Here is a 23353-nt window from a genome sequence, read left to right on the forward strand (position 1 = left end):
TCAAAACATAAACTTGTAGAGGTCCCCTGGAGGCCCCTGTAACAAAAGCATTTCCATAGTATGGATGTAAATTCCAAGTTAGTCACAGGTATTGATTGGCAAACTGTAGACTCCCTCAGAACTGCAAGTCTCTGGAGTGGGACTCGAACCCACAACCTTCCAACTCAGAGGCGAGAGTGCTACCCACTGAGCCACAGCTGACACTGTGGAAAGTGGACGTTGGTGCGTGATGCTGCGATGGCCCCCACGGTGGAATGTACTCAATAACGAATGGCCACTTGGGCAAGATTCTAGAGAACAACTGGCCCTAGTGTAGAGTTGGCATCTTCAGGAGAGGAGGTTAAACTGAATTAGAATGTTATAGACCAGTTTAACAATGTACAAAGCAACTTTGATGAGGAAAGAAATATTTCCGCAGCACCTTTCACAACCTCCGGACGTCCCAAAGCACTTTACAGCCAATGAAGTACTTTTGAAGTGTAGTCGCCGTCGTAATGTAGGAAGCGGGTATGAACCTACGCGATGACTGCTTGTTTGTTTGTTTGTCTTATTTAGGGACCCCTCTCACCATTCGGTACCGTACCATTACTACGAGCCTTCGGGAATTGACGAATGCACGATGTACATCTCGCACGAGCTTGGGCGCAAGGCGGGCAACCATCGGTTCATCACGGAGAAGCGCGTGTTCGCCAGATGGGCAAGGAAGTATAACATCCACTTCCACCAGCCGGAGTGGGAGCCGGAGTCGGTGGCCACCAATCACACGGAGAGCGAGGCGAGGCGGAGATGAGGAAATCCAAGCGCGCGCCGCCGCCGCCGCGCGTGACCAAATCAACTGAGCCGCCGAGCTCAAGGAACTGTTTTTTTTTTTTTTTACATCGATGTCCCGTGAAAGAAAGAAAGAACTTGCATTTATATAACGCCTTTCACGATTCACGGCCAATGAAGTACTTTGGAAGTGTAGCCACTGTGGTAGCATAGGGAAATGACTGAGCCAATTACTAGATGGCTGCTTCTGTAGGTCACTCAGTTCCGATCGTACGCACATCCCAGTAAACAGAGGCAGGGATTCTGTCCGATCCAGGCCAACAGTGGCTGTTTTCTTTTAACAAAGAGTAAATGATGTTTGATTTATTAACACTGATTTTGTTAATCTTGCAGCCCCCACCATCCTTGCAGGTATTTTTTTATATATATATATACATTTTTGTGATGGTCCCTTCGCAATCGCTGACCTGTAATATTATTTGTATTGAAGGCAATTTATTATCCCACTGGGCTCCAACACGTCACTTTTGAACTTTTGCTGACATTTTAACCAAATACCACGGGCAGCTCGGAGTTGTAGCAACTAATTAATCTTCCTGTGTGCCGAGGACTCCTTGCACTGTGAGAAAGTGCTGGCGGAAGAATAAAAGTGCGTGGGGTGAAAGTCTGCTCAGACGTCTACTGTTTTGACGTTCGGAATATTAGAAACAGGAGGAGGCCATGCAGCCCCTCGAGCCTGTTCCACTATTCAATGAGATCATGGCTGATCTGTATCCTAACTCCATCTACCCGCCTTCACTCCATGTCCCTTAATACCCTTGCATATCAAAAATATATCGATCTCAATTTTGAAATTTTCAATTGACTCCCAGCCTCAACAGCTTTTTGGGGACAAGAGTTCCAGATTTCCACCACCCTTTGTGTGAAGAAGTGCTTCCTGACATCACACATGAACGCCCTAGCTCGCATTTTAAATTTATGCCTCCTTGTTCTGGACTCCGCCGCCAGAGGAAATAGTTTCTCTCTATCCTATCAAATTCTTTAATCATCTTTGAACAACATATCCTTCCTGAGGCACGGTGCCCAGAACTGAACGCAGTCCTCCAGATGGGGTCTGACCAGAGCTTTATAGAACTGTAACTTCTACCCCTTTGTATTCCAGCCTCCTTAAGATAAAGGCCAACATTCCAACATTCCATTAACCTTTCTAATTATTTGTAGGAGTCTCTACCATGTGGCTGTGGTGCCCGAACCACCGAGAAGGACAGAGCTGCAGTAACGGCAGCTGACAGAGCCGTGGGTACCGCGCAGCGAGCCCAGGGAGAGGCCTGCAAAGGGAGAGAGGTCTGGGAGAGGCCTGCAAAGGGAGAAAGGCCTGCAAAGGGAGAGAGGCCTGGGAGAGGCCTGCAAAGGGAGAGAGGCCTGGGAGAGGCCTGAAAAGGGAGAGAGGTCTGGGAGAGGCCTGCAAAGGGAGAGAGGCCTGCAAAGGCGGAGAGGCCTGGGAGAGGCCTGCAAAGGCAGAGAGGCCTGGGAGAGGCCTGCAAAGGCAAAGAGGCCTGCAAAGGCGGAGAGGCCTGGGAGAGGCCTGCAAAGGCAGAGAGGCCTGCAAAGGCAGAGAGGCCTGGGAGAGGCCTGCAAAGGCAGAGGGGCCTGGGAGAGGCCTGCAAAGGCAGAGAGGCCTGGGAGAGGCCTGCAAAGGCAGAGAGGCCTGCAAAGAGAGAGAGCCTTGTGTCAGCTGATCTGAGCTCCTGTTCCTGATTGTGATCCATCCAGTCACTCCCCACCCTCCCCTGCCCTGCAGGTCTGTGGGCAGTGCTGAGGTAGAATATGGGCCACGTTAGGGCAGCTGGTTCCAGTGGAACCTCCACCCCAACAAGGAACTGGCAACTTCAGCAAGGGGAGGGGGGAAAAATGGGCAAGGAGATTTAAACAAAAAAGCAAATAAGTGATGTTATCATTCCGTATTTTCCTCTGATACTTAAATTGTAATAAACATCAAACGGTGTTCTTGGTATGTTTGACAGATCACAACCACCAGCTGCTGTTTATATTCAGCAATTAATAGACTTTTAAGTGCATAAAATCCCATATCCGTTCATGTGCAAGTAACATAGATCATTGCAAGGTGCTAATTGTTACAATAATGCATCTAAAGTCATTTCATTGACTTTCAGGGACCTGCTTTAACACACAGTGTGCCAATTGTTCCTCAGCTCCAACACAACCTCATCAATAAAATATATTCCGCGTAAGCTAGTGAGATGCTTTCCTATTAATCATCAGCCGACTCTGGCCAGTGATGTGCGCTTGATTGCAGGATGAGAGGCAAATAATGAACCATGTGCAGGCCCTTCACTTGTGGAGGAGTTCGAAACTATAAGGTAGTCACCAATAAATCCAGTAAGGAATTCAGGAGAAACCTCTTTACCCAGAGAGTGGTGAGAATGTGGAACTCGCTACCCCAACGAGGTGTAGTTGAGGTCGTCGTCGTACATGTCTTCACACTGTTCCCTTTGGGGAACTGTATGAAGTGGTGGAAGGATTTCTGGCCGCGATTAACGCTCCTTCCGTGACCATCTTCGTACCAGCCATTCGGGTGGTTAGTCCTATGGCGGGAGGGTTTTACGGGCTCCCACAACCCATACGAGGGGGGGGCCACCCACACCCACGGATGCAAGTATCCTGCTGGATGTCAACCCAGAATTTAGAGCCGGAGCTCCGACTTCACTTGCCGGGACTGTCTGGAGCGGGGTTCGAAACCCTACGCCTTCTGGCCCAGCGGCGGGGATGCTACCGCAATGCCAAAGGCCCACTCCGCTGTTGAGGTGAATAGCATCGATGTATTTAAGGTGAAGCTAGATAAACACGTGAGGGAGAAAGGAATAGGAGGATATGCTGATAGGGTGCGATGAAGAGGGGTGGGAGGAGGCTCGTGTGGAGCATAAACACCGACATGGACCAGTTGGGCCGAATGGCCTGTTTCCATGTTGTAAATTCTATGTAACTAAGATGGATCTATACCTTTAAAGGGTGATTCGCTCTCTCTGTCCCCGCCCAGGGCCCATGGCTCTGCTGGTGGAGAAACTGTGTGATTGATCTGAAGAACCCAGCTTTGATTCCCTGTCTGAGCGGGAGCGGCTGTACAGTGATTGCACCCCCCGCCCCAACCCGCCTCCCCGTTCTCTAAACCACCCTCGCTGCGAATGAGACGGTATGCTGGCATCAGAACCTTGTGCAGTGACCTTGGTATTTGACAGTTCTGGCTGTTTGTCCCCGTAGTCTGCTTGTTGAAATTTCTTTGTCACATTGTCTGGACCTTGTGTTAAATTTTACTTGCTGTATGTCTCCCAAATACATACGCAAGCAAAATCCTCTTTAGAAATCATTGTGAAGGACTTGGAGTGGTAGGAGCGGAGGAGAAGAGGGGGTGGAGATGGAGGAGATAGAAGAGGGGAAGGAGATAGAGGAGAAGAGGGGGTGGAGATGGAGGAGATAAAAGAGAGGATGGGGATAGAGCAGAAGGGGAGGAGATAGAGGAGGGGGAAGGAGATAGAAGAGGGGAAGGAGATAGAGGTGGAGAAACCGATAGATATAGAGGGGGCAGGAGATGGAGCAAATAGAGAAGGGGAGAAAATGCATAATATTGAGGAGAGGGGAAGGAGATAGAGCTGGAAAAGATAGAGTAAAAAGAAGAGGGGAGGGAAAAGAAGGGTGGAGTTGAGGACAAGGGAGGAATTAGTGAAGGGGAAGAGATGGAGAGGAAGGAGTCAGAGGATATAGAAGGGCAAAGAAGACAGAAGACAGCTGGAGAAGATAGAGGATGGGAAGGATAGAGGAGGAGAGAGGGAGGAAATAAAGGTGACGGACATATATATAGATGAGGAGATAGATGAGAGATGAGGGAATAGAGGAGGGGAAGGGGATAGAGAAGATGTGGAGGAGATGGGGATATAGAGGAAGTGGAGGAGACTGGGGGGAAGGAGATAGAGAATGGGGAAGGAGATAGAGAATGGGGAAGAGAGAGAGGAGAGGAGGTAGTCTCGCACCGCTGGGTTTGACATCACGTGCGATGTAATGCCAGTGGGTATCAAACTGGGTTCACAGTGCTCTCAGGTTCCCTCACACCTCCTGCCCTCTTTATAAACTTACCCGTAATTTAATGATAATCGTTTCGAGGCTCCTGCCCACGTTCTGAAAACATTGAGAATGTAGGGGCTGGGTCAGGGTCGCCAACCCTCCAGGATTGTCCTGGTGTCTCCAGGAATTAAAGATTAATGTCTTGGACACTGCTGCCAGCAACACAGGGAGAAAAACCATAGAGGCATTAAAAACAATTGTGGTTTTTTTTTTCATGTTCTTTGAACATTTTCATTTATTTGGGAGCTGATGAAAAAAGGCCGTTTGACTAACAGTCAAGATTAATCCAATTGGCTAACGAAGAGTCGGTTCTCTTTCCAATTGGTCGTGGGAAGGCAGCGAACCTGGTGGATGGACCAATGGCGGGAGTGTGGAGGCGGGGTGGATCGAGACGGATGGTCATGTGACAAAACCTCCAGCCATTCACCCAGCCAGAGTAGGCAGCCCGAGGCTGGGAGCAGATCACTGCGCGCACAGGTAAACTCGCAGGTGCAGAGCTTTCCCCCAAACCCAGGAGTCGCAGCCATTGGTACTCCATCTACCGCACAGGCAACAGAGCGCAACTGCAACCCTTGTTCCACATGGGAAAGGTGAGGGGATCTGATCCAAGGGTGTAGAATTTCCGAGGGGGTGGGGGTGGTTGGAGGAGTCTCTCGACGTCCCACCGTAACTCCAGCGGGAGGATCGATGCAAACCCTTAGAGAAAAGGCAGGAGGTCCTCTGTGGAAATTCTAGCCCCAAAGTGCTAAAACTTATGAATGAAGGGGATTATGTAGGTAACATAGAAGATAGGAGCAGGACTAGGCCATTCGGCCCCTCGAGCCTGCTCCGCCATTCAATGCGATCATGGCTGATCATCCAAATTCAGTACCCGGTCCCTGCTTTCTCCCCATACCCCTTGATCCCTTTAGCCTTAAGAAATATATCCAACTCTTTCTTGAATATATTTAATGAATTGGCCTCTACTGCCTTCTTTGGTAGAGAATTCCACAGGTTCACCACTCTCTGGGTGAAGAAATTCCTCCTCATCTCTGTCCTAAATGGCTTACCCCTTATCCTTAGACTGTGACCCCTGGTTCTGGACTCCCCGACCATCGGGAACATCCTTCCTGCATCTAGTCTGTCTAGTCCTGTCAGAATTTTATAAGTTTCAATGAGATCCCCTCTCATTCTTCTAAACTCCAGCGAATATAAGCCCAATCGACCCAATTTCTCCTCATACGTCATTCCTGCCATCCCAGGTATCAGCCTGGTGAATCTTCGCTGCACTCCTTCCATGGCAAGAACATCCTTCCTCAGATAAGGCGACCAAAACTGCACACAATACTCAAGATGTGGTCTCAACAAGGCCCTGTACAACGTGAATGTGAAAAGCTCATTATTGGAATTTCAAAAAGAAAAATGATGGGCTGAGGCAGGGGTGGAGACAGGCGATAATACAGAGGTAGAAATGGACGGTGTTACTGATGGAGTGTTTAGGGGGGTCAGAAGCTCAGCTCGGGGTCAACTAGGATGCCGAGGTTGCAAACAGTCTTGTGCAGCTTCAGACAGTTGCCAGGGAGAGAGATGGAGTCGATGGCTAGGGAACAAGAGTTTGTGGTGGGGATCGAAGACCAACGGCTTCGTTCTTCCCAATATTTAACTGCAGGAAATTTCTGCTCATCCAATACTGGATGTCAGACGAGCAGTGCGACAAATCAGAGACAGTCTAGGGGCCGAAAGAGATGGTGATGAGGTAGAGCTGGGAATCGTCGGCGTACATGTGGAACCTGACATGTTTTCAGAGGATGTCGCCAAGGGGCAGCAGGTAGACCGCCCCTTGCCTCAGCTCATCTGCTGCTAAAGCCCTCATCCATGTCTTTGTTACTTCAAGACTGGCTCTCCCGACCGGCCTTCCACCTGGCACCCTCCGTGAACTTGAGCTCATCCAAAACTCTGCTGCCCGGATCCTCACTCAAGTCCCGTTCGCCCATTACCCCTGTGCTCAAAACCCCCTCCATGGCCTCGCCCTTCCCTATCTCCATAGCCTCCTCCAGCCCTATATAAATGCAAATTGATGCTGTAGATGAGAAAACAGGTGGGGGGCCCAGGATGAGTGCAGTGCAGGTGTGATATCTGAAGAAGTGGAATCGAGGTCCAGATTTCGGAAGGAGAGGCCGTTGAATCGGGCGTGTTTCAGATAAAGTGATCTGTCTCGGGCACACCCAAAGGAAAAGATAGTTCTCCCATTGCAGGCAGGACAGGACAGCCTTCTCTTGCTGTTTCCCAACTAACATTCCAAATCAAATGCTCAGCGGGTGCTTACCTTCGCACCATCTGTGATAATCTAAACAAGGCTGTTCTCTGGAAGAACAGCTAGTGTCTTTAAGCACATAGAAGCACTGGAGAAGGCGCAACAAAAAGATTTACGTGGATGATACCAGAACTGAGAGGTTGTAACTATGAGGAAAGACTGAGCAGGCTGGGGCTCTTTTATCTTGAAAAGAGAAAACTGAGAGGTGGCCTGATCGAGGTCTTAAAAATTATGAAGGGGCTCGATAGGGTAGACATAGAGAAGATGTTTCCACTTGTGTTGGGGTGGTGGGGAGTCCAAAGCTAGGGGACATAAATATAAGACAGTCACTAATAAATCCAATAAGGAATTCCGGAGAAACTTCTTTACTCAGAGAGTGGTGAGAATGTGGAAATTGCTACATAGAAACATAGAAGATAGGAGCAGGAGTCGGCCATTCGGCCCCTCGAGCCTGCTCTGCCATTCAATGCGATCATGGCTGATCATCCAAATTCAGTACCCTGTCCCTGCCTTCTCTCCATATCTCTTGATCCCCCTAGCCTTAAGAAATATATCCAACTCCTTCTTGAATATATTTAATGAATTGGCCTCTACTGCCTTCTGTGGTAGAGAATTCCACAGGTTCACCACTCTCTGGGTGAAGAAATTCCTCCTCATCTCTGTCCTAAATGGCTTACCCCTTATCCTTAGACTGTGACCCCTGGTTCGGGACTCCCCGATCATCGGGAACATCCTTCCAGCATCTAGTCTGTCTAGTCCTGTTAGAATTTTATAAGTTTCGATGAGATCCCCTCTCATTCTTCTAAACTCCAGCGAGTACAAGCCCAATCGATCCAATCTCTCCTCATACGTCATTCCTGCCATCCCAGGTATCAGCCTGGTGAATCTTCACTGCAGTCCTTCCATGGCAAGAACCACTTGGAGTAGTTGAGGCGAACAGCATAGGAGCCTTTAAGGGAGAGCTAGATAAGTACATATGGGAGAAAGGAATAGAAGGATATGCTGATAGGGTGAGATGAAGTAGGGTGGGAGGAGGCTTGTGTGGAGCAAATACCCGTTGGGCCAATCAGTCTGTTTCTGTGCTGTAAAACTATGTAATTCTAGTTTGATACAAATGCTAAATCCCACATTTCGACTGAAACTGGAGGAGGCTAATGAAATCAACAGTGTCGATGGAGAAATGAGTTCAGTGAGGGGCAGCAAACGGCACCACTCCACTTTATCAATGCTTATCCTGCCGCAGCAGCTCCCGAGTCTCAGCTATCACCGTAGCACCTGACGAAAGCCAATAAATCTGGAAGAAGGAAGTCGAACCGTGTTAATCTCTGATTTGGCTGGAGTTCGGACCGTGGTTAAATACAGCTTCTCTTTACTTAAGTGCCTCCCTGCTGATCAGCTCAGCAAGCACAGTGCTCACGCAAGGGGAGGAAAAACATCACATGGAGAAGCAAATCTCAAAATACCTAAGTGAGGAGGTTATATTACACTGGATTTATTAATGTCCAGAGCAAGACTCCCACTACTGAAGATGTAACGTCCGTGTGTAATTGAGACACGGACTGCAGAAGTTGGTTATAACAGGTGTTTACTGAATGGAGACAAAACTGGAACAACTATACAAAGTTACTGCACAGGCTTATATACAGGGGTGGTCACTACTGGTACTGCAGTATACAGGGGCTGCAGAATATAGGTCCTTCTTCAAGGTACATACACTACTGAAGATGTTAGCCGTGGCTCAGTTTGTAGCACTTCTCGCCTCTGGGTCAGAAGGTCGTGGGTTCAAATCTCGCTCCAGAGACTTGAGCACATAATCCAGGCTGATTCTCCAGTGCAGTACTGAGGGCGTGTTCAGTATTCCATTGCTCCAACAGCCCTCTACAGCAAGACATTTCTTCTAAACCTCTCTCTTCACTGTCTTAGTGACAATTATAAATTGTTGCCCCCTCATCACTGTCTCCCCAATCTGAGTAAATGGTCTTTCCCTGTACGCTCGATTAAATCTCCCCTTAGCCTTTGCTGCTCCAGTGGAATTACATAGATCCATCTTAATTACATAGAATTTACAGGCCAACTGGTCCATGCTGGTGTTTATGCTCCACATGAGCCTCCTCTGACCCCTCTTCATCTAACCCTATCAGCATACCCTCGAGAAGAGCAGCATCTAAACTCTATGTCACCCAGACTTTAGATGGCTCAGTGAAGTCATCACTTGTTTCCTTCCAAAAACTCGCAGAATGGGTACAATAAAAGACTTGTATTTATACGGCGCCTTTCACGACCTCAGGATGTCCCAACGCACATCACAGGCAATTGAGTACTTTTGAAATGTAATCACTGTTGTAATTTAGGAAATGCGGCAGCCGATTCGCGCACAGCAAGCTCCCACAAACAGCAATCTGATAGTGACTAGATAATGTATTTTAGTGATGTTGGCTGAGGGATAAATGTTGGCCAGGACACCGGGATGAACTCCGCTGCTCTTCTTTGAAACAGTGCCTTGGGATCTTTTACGGCCACCTGGGAGGGCAGGCGGGGCCTCGGTTTTAACGTCTCCTCCAAAAGAGGGCACCTCCGACAGTGCAGCACTCCCTCAGCACTGCGCTGAAGTGTGAGCCTAAATCTTGTGCTCAAGTCTCTGGACTTGAGCTCACACCGTTCAGAGGTGAGAATGCGGCCACTGAACCATGGTTAACGCCCACAATGGGATGGGAACAGAAGTTAACTGCACACAATGCTGTTGCTGTTGCCAGGCTTAAAGTAGCCATCCGTAACTGTTGAATGCAGTCGTGCACATGTCCTGGCACTTGGTGAGCACTGAAGTGAAAACTGAAAGCACTGACCCCAATTAAGGATTTACATTCTACCTGACAAATAACTTAATGTTAAAAGAATGCTAGATTATCATGGTTATTGCTGATTCATAATATATGAAGTAACAGGAAAATTAGAGCAGAGAGAGGTCAGGCCAATGTCCTGAACTGGAACTCTGACTCATCAGTCATTTGCTCAGATCTACACGGCATATAGAACGCAGTGCCTATTAAGTTATGTTGGCATTTAAGGGATGGTTGCATCACACTGCGCTGCCAACAGAGAGTGGCATTTGGAGAGAATGAACCTCAGGAAATTGCGGGCACCCAGCCTGGGATTTCCAGCCCGCTCGGGCAGCTTAGCACCTGTGGAAACCCCAGCTCGGTGTCAGCAACTTCAGCAAAGGCTGGGGCGGGGGCGGTAAAAAATAAGGGCAAACAATAAATAAAATAGATTTTATAACATCCCAAATTTGGTTGCTCACGTTATGACTGGGGTCAGCGGAAATCTATAGCAAAGCAATTTCTTTGAGAATTAAAAGTCTTAATCTTTCAAATAAACAGATATGTACAACTTCCGTTTCTATAGCGAGCATCGTATGCACCCACTCTCCCTTCACCCCACCACCAACAGCCATCCCTTCAGTCACCTATACCCTTGCTCTTTAATTCCCTCGCTAATCCCCTCCCATCTCTCCCCCTTCCTCTCCTATTAGACCCTCCTGAAAATCCCCCCCCGTTGACCAACCTTTCGGTTACACTTCCTGATCTCCCCTTCTTTGCCTCAGTGTCCATTATTTTTGGCTGATTACACCTTTGTGAAGTGCCTTGGGATGTTACTCTACGCTAAAGGTGCTACATAAATGAAAGTTACTGTATAGAAACCAGGTACTGCCAAGTTAGAACCCATACTGGTGGCCTCAGACACCGCGGTAGCTACATTGTAAATGCATCTTAAGATCCACTCAGACCTCGCAGATTGGATTTATGTCTGATTACCTACTTCCAACGTTTCAGGTCGTTGCGCCAAATTTAAAGTTTAGCTAGACAACGACAAACAACAACTTGCATTTAACATAGTAAAATGTCCCAAGGCGCTTCACAGCAGCATTATCAAACAAAATTTGACACCGAGCTACATCGGGAAATATTAGGACAGGTGACCAAAAGGTCACCGACTCCAGCCCTCTCCCTGGCAGCTGTCTGGGGCCGAACCAGACCGCTCGCAACTTTGGTGTCGTATTTGACCCCGAGATGAGCTTCCGACCACATACCGCACCGTCACTAAGACCGCCTGCTTCCACCTCCGTAATACCGCCCGACTCCGCCCCTGCCTCAGCTCATCTGCTGCGGAAACCCTCATCCATCCCTTTGTTCCCTCTAACTACAACATTGCCGCCCGGGTGGCCAGCGATGGCATCACCATGGCCAGATTTCAGATGCTGTAAACCCGGGCTGCCACATGATGCGCCAGGTTGACACCATCCCACACCAGCACTGTAAAGAATCCCTTTAATGTCCAAGCCATTCCATGCACACTCATCACTATAGTGGGGTGGAGGGGCGGGGGGGAGAGTTATGACTGAACAATCACTGGAACTCAGTAAGACACTTCTCAAGGTGCGCTCAGATCTGTCCAATAAGGGGCACTTTTTGAAAAAGAGATTTCCCTGTATGGCAACACATTATCTGAAACTTTACATGGACATTGGCTAAACCTCTCAAGTGCCTAACCTTGTGTGTTGTGAGTTGGTAGTTGGCTATTCCAACTCCCTCCATAAACAAGCTCATCCAAAACTCTGCTGCCCCTGTCCTAACTTGCACCAAGTCCCGTTCACCCCTGTGCTCACTGACCTACACTGGCTCCTAGTCCAGCAATGCCTCAGTTTTAAGGCCGTGAATTTAATTGCGCTGAGGGGGCAGGTTTGGAGGCAGGCCCGCTGTCAAAATCGCAAAGATTGACAGCGGGTTCGATAACCGCTGTCAACCCATCTCCACGCGAGTCTCCCAGGTGTCGGGTCTGTCTGCGCAGAACTGACCCGACACCAAGCGGCGGGAGATACAATTCAGCTGCTTAAATGGCTTGTTAAGAGCCAATTGAGTATTTTGAGGCTTAATTCTTATTTTAGCTTCTCCCCCACGGGTTACCCGCTGTTCGGGGAACACGCCAGCTCACCCTGGCGTGGTTTGAGTCTGCTCTGATGTTTGTGAAAAGCTGACAGCTGCAGAAGTGGTGTCAAGGATGCCATGTTGCAGATGGTGAGTTTCAGAGCACAGGAAATGTGGGTTACTGCATTTTTAATATATATAGAGATTTCTTTAGCTTACAAGTTTTTAGATCCAACTGTATGTCCAGTGTCACCTCATTGGGAGAACCTCTCTCACCAGTGATAGATCGCTTCTGTCATCTTATCTGCAGCTGCCATTTATTCCAGCAACATCACAGCCAATGAAACAATCAGACCTAGGTCCTCCGAATCCTTCCACGATCAGCCCCAACACCAACATCACCAGGCACAACAACATTACCAACCTCATCACCAACCTTCTCCGCCATCACCTGATGCTGCACTGGACACAGGGCATCAGCCCCTGACAACATTGCCGCCCGGGTGGCCAGCGATGGCATCACCATGGCCAGATTTACTTCACTTGACGCTGTAAACTTGGGCTGCCACATGATGCGCCAGGTTGACACCATCCCACACCAGCACCGTGAAGCATCCCTTTAATGACCAAGCCATTCCATGCACACATATCACTATAGTGGGGTGGGGGGGCGGGGGGAGAGTTATGACTGAACAATCACTGGAACTCAGTAAGACACTTCTCAAGGTGCGCTCAGATCTGTCCAATAAGGGGCACTTTTTGAAAAAGAGATTTTCCTGTATGACAAACACATTATCTGAAACTTCACATGGACATTGGCTAAACCTCTCAAGTGCCTACCCTTGTGTGTTGTTAGTTGGTATCCTTGCAGTAGGATGAGGGTCAGTGTGAGGGGTGGCTAGTGAGATGGGGAAGTGATAAAGTAGATAGAGAGGGTTGGTTGGAGGTGCAAGGTAAGTTGGTGTCCTGAGGAGGTCTCTTCCGCCCTTGGAAGGGAAGAGAATCTCCCTCCCTGCTGTGACTCCCTCCATAAGCATATGGAGGGAGTCATTGGAGAGCCTGGGTGCAAGTGTTCACCTTTGTGCAGTGTTTGCAGAACCTCAATGCTGTCAAACACCACGTGGACGTGGTCCCTTTAAGGAAACCAGCTGATGACGCGTCATCAAATGACGTCATCAGACCCGCTTCCTGTTAACTGGCTGGTAAGCCCGCAGGGCAGGCTTAACAAGGCCAATCAAGGGAAAATCATGTTTGCAGAGCGGATGCAGCTGGGAGCAGGACCGGAACCCGGAAACCAGCTGTCCCGCTCCCATCCCGCCTCCTCAATTAAATTCGTATCCTTGTGTTCAAATCCCTCCATGGCCTCGCCCCTCCCTATCTCTGTAACCTCCGCCAGCCCGTTCCCCTCAAGGTGCGCAGCCATCAATCGCGAGGTCCCAGGCCGGCCGCTCACCAACTGCTGCCACTGGAAGCGATACCGCGCAGGCGCAGCCGCGCAGCAAATTTAAAGGGCCCGCGCAGGAAAAAAATTAGAGGGAACGTTGCCTGCAAGCCTTTGAGATCTCCGCGCTCCTCCAATTCTGGCCTCTTGTGCATCCTCTATTTTAATTGTACCTCCATTGGTGGCCGTGCTTTCATCTGCCGAGTCCCTAAACTCTGGAACTCCCTCCCTAAACCGCTCCGCCTCTCTCTCCTCCTTGAAGACGCTCCTTAAAACCGACCTCTTTATCCTAATCTCTCCTTATGTGGCTCAGTAGCTTGATAATTGGGACGTTTTACTATGTTAATGGCACCATATAAATGCAAGTTGTTGTCGTTGTTTGGTCAAAGAGGTAGGTTTTAAGGAGCGTCTTAGAGAGAGGTCGACAGTGAACATCGGCCAATGTCATTGCAAAGTTACTGGCCTGAGAGCGAAATGACGACCGCTGTGATTGTGATGAATGAAGTGACAACTAGGTTCAGCTGGTAGCATTCTCCTGCTTCAAACTAGGGGTTTGAGCTCTTTGACAGATCTCGCAGTGCAGTGCTGAGGGAGCGCTACATTGGGGGAAGGGGCAGGAACTGCCTGTCTCAGATTCCATGGTGCCATAAGAGCAAGGGGGAGTTCTGCCAGAGTCTTGGCCAATACGCCTCCTTTAACAGAAACCAAATTAGCTGGTCATTGCCGTGTTGGCTCAGAATGGTTGCTAGGATTGCCCGCACAATGACGGTAATTTGAAGCCTGCGGGGGGAGAGCAAGGGCAGTGGCATTAGGTTTGGCTTGCTCTAGCAAACATAGAAGATAGGAGCAGGAGTAGGCCATTCGGCCCCTCGAGCCTGTCCCGCTATTTAATGAGATCATGGCTGATCATCCAATTTCAGAACCCTGTCCCTGCTTTCTCCCCATATCCCTTGATCCCTTTAGCCTTAAGAAATATATCTAACAAAGAGCTGCCACAGGCCCAACGGCAGCCTCCTGTGCTGTAAACGTCAATGGTTTTAATTCGTTGTAAGGGCTTTGACAACAGCGACAGCGGAGCCCTAGCCTGCCCTCACTCAACCGGTGCACACACTTTTCAGCAGACGTTATTAGACATCGATCTAAAACTGATTTTACCCCTTGGTGTGGGGACTGGGGCAAATTGTGGATCTCATACCCTTACCCGCACTAACCCCAGCATAGACTGCAAATCAAGCCTGGGACCTTCTGGTCTTTTTTTTTTAATTCATTCTCGGGATGTGGGTGTCCTTGGCAAGTCCGACATTTATTGCCCATCTCTAGTTGCCCAAAGGTGGTGGTGGGCTGCCTTCTTGAACCACTGAGAGGTTTTGATGTAACTGAGAGGATCCGAGGAAGGATGTTCTTGCCAGTCGCTGAAGGTAAGCATGCAGGTGCAGCAGGCGGTTAAGGCGGCAAATGGTATGTTGGCCTTCGTAGCGAGAGGGTTCGAGTACAGGAACAAGGATGTCTTGCTGCAGTTGTACAGGGCCTTGGTGAGACCGCACCTTGAGTATTGTGTGCGGTTTTGGTCGCCTTATCTGAGGAAGGATGTTTTTGCCATGGAGGGAGTGCAGTGAAGATTCACCAGACTGATACCTGGGATGGCAGGAATGACGTATGAAGAGAGATTGGGTCGATTAGGCTTATATTCGCTAGAGTTTAGAAGAATGAGAGGGGATCTCATTGAAACTTATAAAATTCTAATAGGACTAGACAGACTGGATGCAGGAAGGCTGTTCCCGATGGCGGGGGAGTCCAGAACCAGGGGTCACAGTCTAAGGAGAAGGGGTAAGCCATTTAGGACTGAGATGAGGAGGAATTTCTTCACCCAGAGAATGGTGAACCTGTGGAATTCTCTGCCACAGACAGCAGTTGAGGCCAATTCATTAAATATATTCAAGAAGGAGTTGGATATATTTCTTAAGGCTAAGGGGATCAAGGGGTATGGGGAGAAAGCAGGGACCAGGTACTGAGTTTGGATGATCAGCCATGATCGCATTGAATGGCGGAGCAGGCTCGAGGGGCCGAATGGCCTACTCCTGCTCCTATCTTCTGTGTCTCTATGGCTAGGCCACCTCAGATGGCAGTTAGGAGTCAACCACGTTGGTGAGGGACTGGAGTCACGTGTAGGCCCAGACCGGGTCAAAACGGCAGGTTTCCTTCCCTGAAGACCACTTGTGAGTCTGCTGGGTTTTTACAACAAGCCAACAACTTCATGGTCACTTTTACTGATACCAATTTTTTTTTTTTAAACTGCATTTAAAATTCTCAAGTGGTGGAGAGACCTATAAATACAACTCTTAATGGGCGACACCTTTATTATGGACTGACGGAAGCACTCACTGTTATACTCAGAACAGCAGTGACTAGATGCACTGAATCGTTGCAGATATATAGATAAAAGAGGCCCATTCTTTCCAAGATTGCGACATTAAACCAATAAATCATTTGTGCAAATGGTTGCGATGGTTAATTAAGGTGTCACTTGTTAAATAAATTAATCTAGTGACAATTTTCATAGCTACAAGTGCTTTTATTATTGACAAGATATGGTACACCAGTTTTATTTTTAAGTAAACATGTTAAGGGGGAGAAAAAAAATTCCTCTACACATCAGCGAGCACCACAACAGAATCAAAGTTTTACACAGATTTCCATCGTCGCGTACGTCACTGGCTTGCGTTTATCCGGGTACCGTAAGCCAATGGTTCAAAGGTCAAGGAGGATGGTGATTACAAACCGGTTACCAAATCCTCTAAGGAACAGGAGTAGGCCGTTAAACCCCTCGAGCCTGTTCTGCCATTCTATTAACCAAGTCTCATTCACCCGTCACCCCTGTACTCGCTGACGTACATTGGCTCCCGGTTAAACAATGCCTCGGATTTTAAAATTCTCATCCTTGTTTTCAAATCCCTCCGTGGCCTCGCCCCTCCCTATCGCTGTAATCTCCTTCAGCCCCGCAATCCTCCCCGAGATATCTGCGCTCCTCTAATTCTGACCTCGAGCATCCCTGATTTTAAATTGTCAGCCATTGGAGGCCGTGCCTTCTGTTTCCCAGGCCCTAAGCTCTGGAATTGCACCCCTAAACCTCTCGGCCTCTCTTTCCTCCTTTAAGACGCTCCTTAAAATCTACCTCTTTCATCTGCCCTAATTTCTTCTTATGTGGCTCGGTGTCAAATTTTGTTTTATAACACTCCTGTGAAGCGCCTTGGGACGTTTTACTACGTTAAAGGCGCTATATAAATACAAGTTGTTGTTGATCATCATGGCTGATCTGTACCTCAAATCCATTTACCCACCTTCGCTCCATATCTCTCGATATCCTTGCCTAACGAGACTCTCTTGATACCTTTACCTTCACAAGATGGGTTGGAAGGAAGCTCTTTGACCCAATTATCTTATCCTTCCACAATATCAATCGTACTATCTCCCCATTACAGCATCCAGCTCGATTTCCCACAAGCCCAGTCTCTAGGCCTCAACCAACACCACAACCCCTGCCCCACCTTGCCCCTTAAAGACAGCAGTTAGAAATTCATCTTGAAAAAGGAATCTTCAAACTCTCAAAGCCTCAGCCGCCCAGTAATCCGTGAAGATGAAATTACGAATTAGTACAGCTGAATTTTTCTTTGCTCAGCTGTTGCTTATTTAAATCCACAGCGAGTCAAAAATTAATAAAAAACACTTTGAACTAGACACAGTACTCCTAACAACTGGGAAAGAGCGGAGCATGTTTCCCGACATTTGCTATTTTGAATGAAAAAAAGACAAGTTGGGGAACAGATTGAGAGCGAGGAGTGGGGTTAGGGGGAAATGTCTTCATTCAGAGAGCTGCTGCAGCATCGAAAGCTTTGCCACAGGAACAGTTGAGGCAGAGCCGCACCTATTGGGGAAAGAGTAGAAAAACATTTGAAGTAGAGGAATTTACAAAGCAATGGGGAAAGTTCAGTGGAATTAGTTTTGGTTTGCTCCAGTAAAGACCCAGCATGGAGATGATGGGTCGAATGGCCTCCTTCTCTGCTGTAAATTTCCACAGGTCTGTGACGGGATGGACATGTTCACAGAATGGTCAATACCTAGAATGGTCTCTGCGTACATAGCGTGGAACAGGAGGCGGCCCTTGAGCCTGTTTTGCCATTCAATTAGATTATGGCTTTATGCGCCTCAACTCCATCTACCCGCATTTGCTCCATATCCTTTGTAGAGGTAAAAGCTCAGGAATTGTTCAGCAGGTGGTCAGATGATATGACTGAATGGCAGAAACAGGCTCGAGGGGCTGAAAGGCCGACACCTGTTCCTATGTAAATACTACCTGGTATGGCAACTGCACCGCCATGGACCGCAAGGCTCTACAGATGGTGGTGAAAGCTGCACAACATACTATAGGAATTAAACTACCTGCTGCGCAGGATATCTACCCCGAGGTGGCATAGTGGTTAGCACTGTTACCTCACAGCGCCAGGGACCCGGGTTCGAATCCGGCCTCGGGCAACTGTCTGTGTGGAGTTTGCACATTCTCCCCGTGTTTGCGTGGGTTTACGCCGGGTGCTCCGGTTTCCTCCCACAGTCCAAAGATGTGTGGGTTAGGTTGATTGGCTATGATAAATTGGCCCTTAGTGTTAGGGGGATTAAATACGTGGGGTTACGGGGATAGGGTGGGATATGTGTTGGTGTAGAGGTTACGGGGATCGGGTGGGATATGTGTCAGTGCAGGCTCGATGGGCCGAAATGGCCTCTATCTGCACTGTGGGGTTTGCTGTGATTCTGTGAAGGCCCTGAGAATCATCAAAGGCGCGAGCCACCCCAGCCACAACCTCTTCGCCCTGCTCCCGTCCGGTAAGAAATACCGAAGCATGCGGTCTCGTTCCAGCAGGTTTCGAAACAGCTTCTACCCCCAGGCCATAAGACTCATGAACTTATTATTTATTACTGTTGGTTTATTTATTATTACTGTATTTCTATTAGTATTTTTTTATCATTGCTATGCCATATTTATTCCAATGTTGGGAGGACTCGTAAAAATCAACATTTCATTGTACAGTACACACGTTTGCTGCATATATGACAAATAAAATTGAATTGAATTGAATTGAATTGAGGAGGAGGAGGACTATGGGTTTCAATGGATGGTCGAACGCCTCCCTCGCTTGTACTGTGCGTGGTTTGCAAGTGTGAAATGCATTCGCTGCTTTAAGCGTCAGCTGTGTCGCAGTGGGTAGCACTCTCGCCTCTGAGTCAGAAGGTTGTGGGTTCAAGTCCCACTCTAAGAGACATGAGCACATAATCTAGGCTCACACTTGAGATCAGTGCTGAGGGAGTGCTGCACTGTCGGAGGTGCCGTCTTTTGGGTGAGACATTAAACCGAGGCCCCGTCTGCCCTCTCGGGGACGTAAAAGATCCCATGGCACTATTTTGAAGAAGAGCAGGGGGGGTTCTCCCTGGTGCCCTTAACCAACATCACTAAAACAAATTATCTGTTTGTGGGAGCTTGCTGTGCGCAAATTGGCTGCCGTGTTTTCTACATTACAACAGTGACTACACTTCAAATATAATTAATTGGCTGTAAAGTGCTTCAGGATGTCCTGAGGTTGTGAGAGGCGCTATATAAGTGCATGTCTTTCTTTAAAAAATATATTTGCTCTGCAGATGTGTTTTACTACACATTTTTAGTAGGACTGTACCACTGGAGCTGCTCCCCATGGTTAAATAGTCCCTATACCATATTGGGAGCTAAAGGCCATCTTCATTTGTGCTTCTTAACCAGGTGAGTTTTAAGTCTCAAGGGGGGAGGGTGTCAGCGCAAGGGGTTCCCAACAGATGGGAATAAAAATCGGAGGGGGCATTCAGCCAAGGCACCCTGTCCTGGAGGCCATTTACACAGCTGCGTTTACAATGGTCTGGGAGTGGATTGGGTGCTATTCTTCCAGGTAAAGCATCACACCTGAACATAGAGGAGGAAAACTAAAACACAGGTTTAATCATAACCATTGCGCTAAAAAAATAAATGCCGATTTAAGTGGACTGTCACCTTCTATAGATAGAAACGTGCGGAGTGATTATAGAAGCTGGGATGGTTCTCCTTGGAGCAGAGAAGCTCAAGGGGAGATTTAATAGAGGTGTTGAAAATGATTAGGGATTTGGATGGAGTGGATGGGGAGAAACTGCTTCCACTGGCAGGAGGGTCGGTAACCAGAGGACACAGATTGAAGATAATCGGCAAAAGAATCGGGGGGGCAGATGAGGAGACTTTTTTTTTAAAAACAGCGAGTTAGGATGATCTGGAATTCACTGCCTGAAAAGGCGGCGGAAGCAGATTCAATAGTAACATTCAAGAGGGAATTAGATATATTCTTGAAAAGGAAAAATATGCAAGGTGATGGGGAAAGTGCGGGGAAGTGGGACTAATTGGATAGCACTTTCAAAGTTCCGGCATGGGCATGAAGGGCCGAATAGCCTCCTCCTGCGCTGTAAAACTTTGAGATTTGAACAGAGCCCAATAAAGACTGAACTGTATTTACATAAAGTTGTATCACATCCAACAAATGAATTACTATCAATGCACAGCGACTGCCGTTATGTAGATAAATGCAGCAGCCAATCTATGTGCAACAAGGTCCCAGCAAGTGAGGTAAATGATCTGTTATTTCCACAACCAACGATTAACCTACATTCAACGTTTTTTTGCGGCCAGCTTTTAGAAGAAACTTCACTCGAACAAATGTAGTGTCTTGCATTGGCAGCTTTCACTTTGCACCAATGCCACAGTTCATGGTGTTATTGTTCAAACGCCCCAGCTCTTCTTCGAAATAGTGCCATGGGATCTTTAACACCCAACTAAGAAGGCAGAGGGGGCCTCGGTTTAATGTCTCATCTGAAAGACGGCCCCTCCGACAGTGCAGCACTCCCTCAGTTCTGCGCTGGCGTGTCAGCCTAGATAATGTACTCAAAGTTGACATTTATTTGAAATGTTTGCAAAATCAGAGCTTTCTGTGGCAGTGACCCAGTTCTCCATGACCCGGGGAGCAAGCTTGGTCAAAAAGTCCGAGAGCTCTGTCCAATAGGAATACTGCCCTGGTGACATGTCTACGTAGCCCAGGAAACAGCATGGTCACAAGTGATTAGCCTTGCAAATAGACAAAGAAAATTCATGCAGACGCTCATCAGCAGGCATTTGATTCTTAATCATGATTTTTTTTTTTTTTTACATATTGTGAAAGGTTGAGACAGAGGAATTAAGCTTTGTGGGTATTGCCACATTATGTGCCAGGTGTTTCTGAATACATTTTATTTCCACAACCAACGATTAACCTGCATTCAATGTTTTTTTGTGGCCAGCTTTTAGAAGAAACTTCACTCGAACAAATGTAGTGTCTTGCATTGGCAGCTTTCACTTTGCACCAATGCCACAGTTCATGGTGTCAATGGTGACCGAATCCCGAGTCAGGACCCAACTTAACACCGGAGATAAATGGAGCGAGACTCCCTGGAGAAGGGAGTCAATAAGTTTAGCTTCACCCCGACTCGAAACCAGTAAACGCACCCGCAAACTCATCCCTTTCCCGTTATTCCCGATACCTGGGATGGCAGGAATGATGTATGAGGAGAGATTGGGTCGATTGGGCTTGTACTCGCTGGAGTTTAGAAGAATGAGAGGGGACCTCATTGAAACTTATAAAATTAACAGGACTAGACAGACTAGATACAGGAAAGATGTTCCTGATGGTCGGGGAGTCCAGAACCAGGGGTCACAGTCTAAGGATAAGGGATAAGCCATTTAGGACAGAGATGAGGAGGAATTTCTTCACCCAGAGAGTGGTGAACCTGTGGAATTCTCTGCCAAAGAAGGAAGTAGAGGCCAATTCATTAAATATATTCAAGAAGGAGTTGGATATATTTCTTGAGGCTAAAGGGATCAAGGGATATGGGGAGAAGGCAGGGACAGGGTACTGAATTTGGATGATGAGCCATGATCTCATTGAATGGCGGAGCAGGCTCGAGGGGCCGAATGGCCTACTCCTGCTCTATCTTCTATGTTTCTATGTTATTTCACCTTCTCACTCTTTCACCTTCAAGCCACGTTCCAAAAGAAAAAAAACCCACGAAGATCGATTAGAAATAATTTACAGCAGTGCATTACATCAACAGGCTCTGGTACTCAAATCCTTCTCAGAGGGCCGAAGAATTGGGCCCTCTCACTGCCTGCTCAGTAACAGCGCTCAGAAAATATGCTTGAGGTGCTTCAGTCCGTAGCTTTTGAAGAAGACCAGGAGGATTAGCGTCCAGAGGCCCAGGATAAATCCGTCCGGAGGGTGCCAGTCTCTCTGCTTTGGTTTCTGTAACAGAAGTCAGCACAAAGAGTCAACCGGCCCAGCGTTAGCATTTAAAAACCGTACTCGTGAAGGATTTTGGGGCTTTTTAACATGGACTTTTAACATCAGCTTTTAAGGAAAACTAAAAGGATGGGGGCTGGAAGCCCTGGATTACTTGCTAAAGGACCAGAGCTTAGTTAAAGATATCAGCAACAAAAGGATGGAACACCGAACTGTTAAACTTGACCGATATCAGAAGACATGCTGGGAAGCTTGACCAAGTTCAAAAAGGTATCAGGGATTATTATTGTTGGAGAGAACTAACAGCTGTTGCACGACTTGCTGTACTTTTGGGGAGATCAAACTAAAGTTCAGAGATCCAGCTGTCTGGCTGGACCTTGGGAAAACAGTCATACACAGGGTACGGTAGCATAGTGGTTATGTTACTAGACGAGTATTCCAGAGGCCTGGACTAATGATCTGGAGACATGAGTTAATTAAATAAATCTGGAATAAAAAGCTAGTATCAGTAATGGTGACCATGAAACCACCAGATTGTCTTAAAAACCCATCTGGTTCACTAATGTCCTTTAGGGAAGTAAATCTGCCGTCCTTACCTGGTCTGGCATATATGTGACTCCAGACCCACAGCAATGTGGTTGACTCTTAACTGCCCTCTGAAATGGCCTAGCAAACCACTCAGCTGTACAAACCGCTACGGAAAACAATATTAAGAATAAAACCGACAGGCCACCTGGCATCAACCTCGGCACTGGCTTTGGACACAACAACGGCACACCCAGCCCAGTCGACCCTGCAAAGTCCTCCTCACCAACATCTGGGGACTTGTGCCAAAATTGGGAGAGCTGTCCCACAGGCTAGTCAAGCAACAGCCTGACACAGTCACACTCACAGAATCAAACCATTCCACCAATGTCCCAGACTCCTCCATCACCATCGCTGGGTATGTCCTGTCCCACCAGCACAGTAGTCTACAGTCGGGAGGGAGTGGTCCTGGGAGTCCTCAACATTGACTCCAGACCCCATGAAGTCTTATGGCTTCAGGTCAAGCATGGGCAATGAAACCTCCTGCTGATTACCACCTACCGCCCTCCCTCAGCTGATGAATCCATGTTGAACACCACTTGGAAGAAGCACTGAGGATAGCAAGGGCACAGAACATACTCTGGGTGGGAGACATCAATTTCCGTCACCAAGGGTGGCGCGGTAGCACCACTACTGGCCGAATCCTGAAGGACATAACTGCCAGTCTGGGCCTGCTGCAGGTGGTGAGAACACCAACACGAGGGAAAAACCTACTTGAACTCGTCCTCACCAATCTACCCGTCGCAGATGCATTTGTCCACGACAGTACTGGTAGCAGTGACCACCGCACAGTCCTTGTGGAGACGAAGTTCCATCTTCACACGGAGGACACCCTCCA

General features: G+C 48.0%; 2 protein-coding genes across 5 annotated transcripts in view; one reads left to right on the forward strand and one right to left on the reverse strand.

Annotated features, from left to right (window-relative positions):
- Window positions 1-5120, forward strand: part of st6galnac5a (ST6 (alpha-N-acetyl-neuraminyl-2,3-beta-galactosyl-1,3)-N-acetylgalactosaminide alpha-2,6-sialyltransferase 5a) — a 62409-nt gene extending 57289 nt beyond the window's left edge. For 2 of the 3 annotated variants that reach the window (XM_085983447.1, XM_085983448.1), the window contains exon 5: window positions 556-5120. In XM_085983447.1, coding sequence (XP_085839573.1) covers window positions 556-790 — 235 coding nt within the window. In that variant the 3' untranslated portion in view covers window positions 791-5120. The remainder of the gene's footprint in view (window positions 1-555) is intronic. The other variant, XR_015077739.1, reaches the window with a different exon arrangement.
- Window positions 5121-16112: 10992 nt separating this feature from the next.
- Window positions 16113-23353, reverse strand: part of pigk (phosphatidylinositol glycan anchor biosynthesis, class K) — a 125502-nt gene continuing 118261 nt past the window's right edge. Inside the window, exon 11 of one of the 2 annotated variants that reach the window (XM_085983450.1) lies at window positions 16113-17483. In XM_085983450.1, coding sequence (XP_085839576.1) covers window positions 17424-17483 — 60 coding nt within the window. In that variant the 3' untranslated portion in view covers window positions 16113-17423. Of the gene's footprint in view, window positions 21934-23353 lie in introns of both variants that reach the window. The other variant, XM_085983449.1, reaches the window with a different exon arrangement.

Source organism: Somniosus microcephalus, chromosome 3 (assembly GCF_052327205.1).
Source record: "Somniosus microcephalus isolate GS21.2 chromosome 3, FLI_Smic_1.0, whole genome shotgun sequence".
Taxonomy (NCBI): Eukaryota; Metazoa; Chordata; class Chondrichthyes; order Squaliformes; family Somniosidae; genus Somniosus; species Somniosus microcephalus.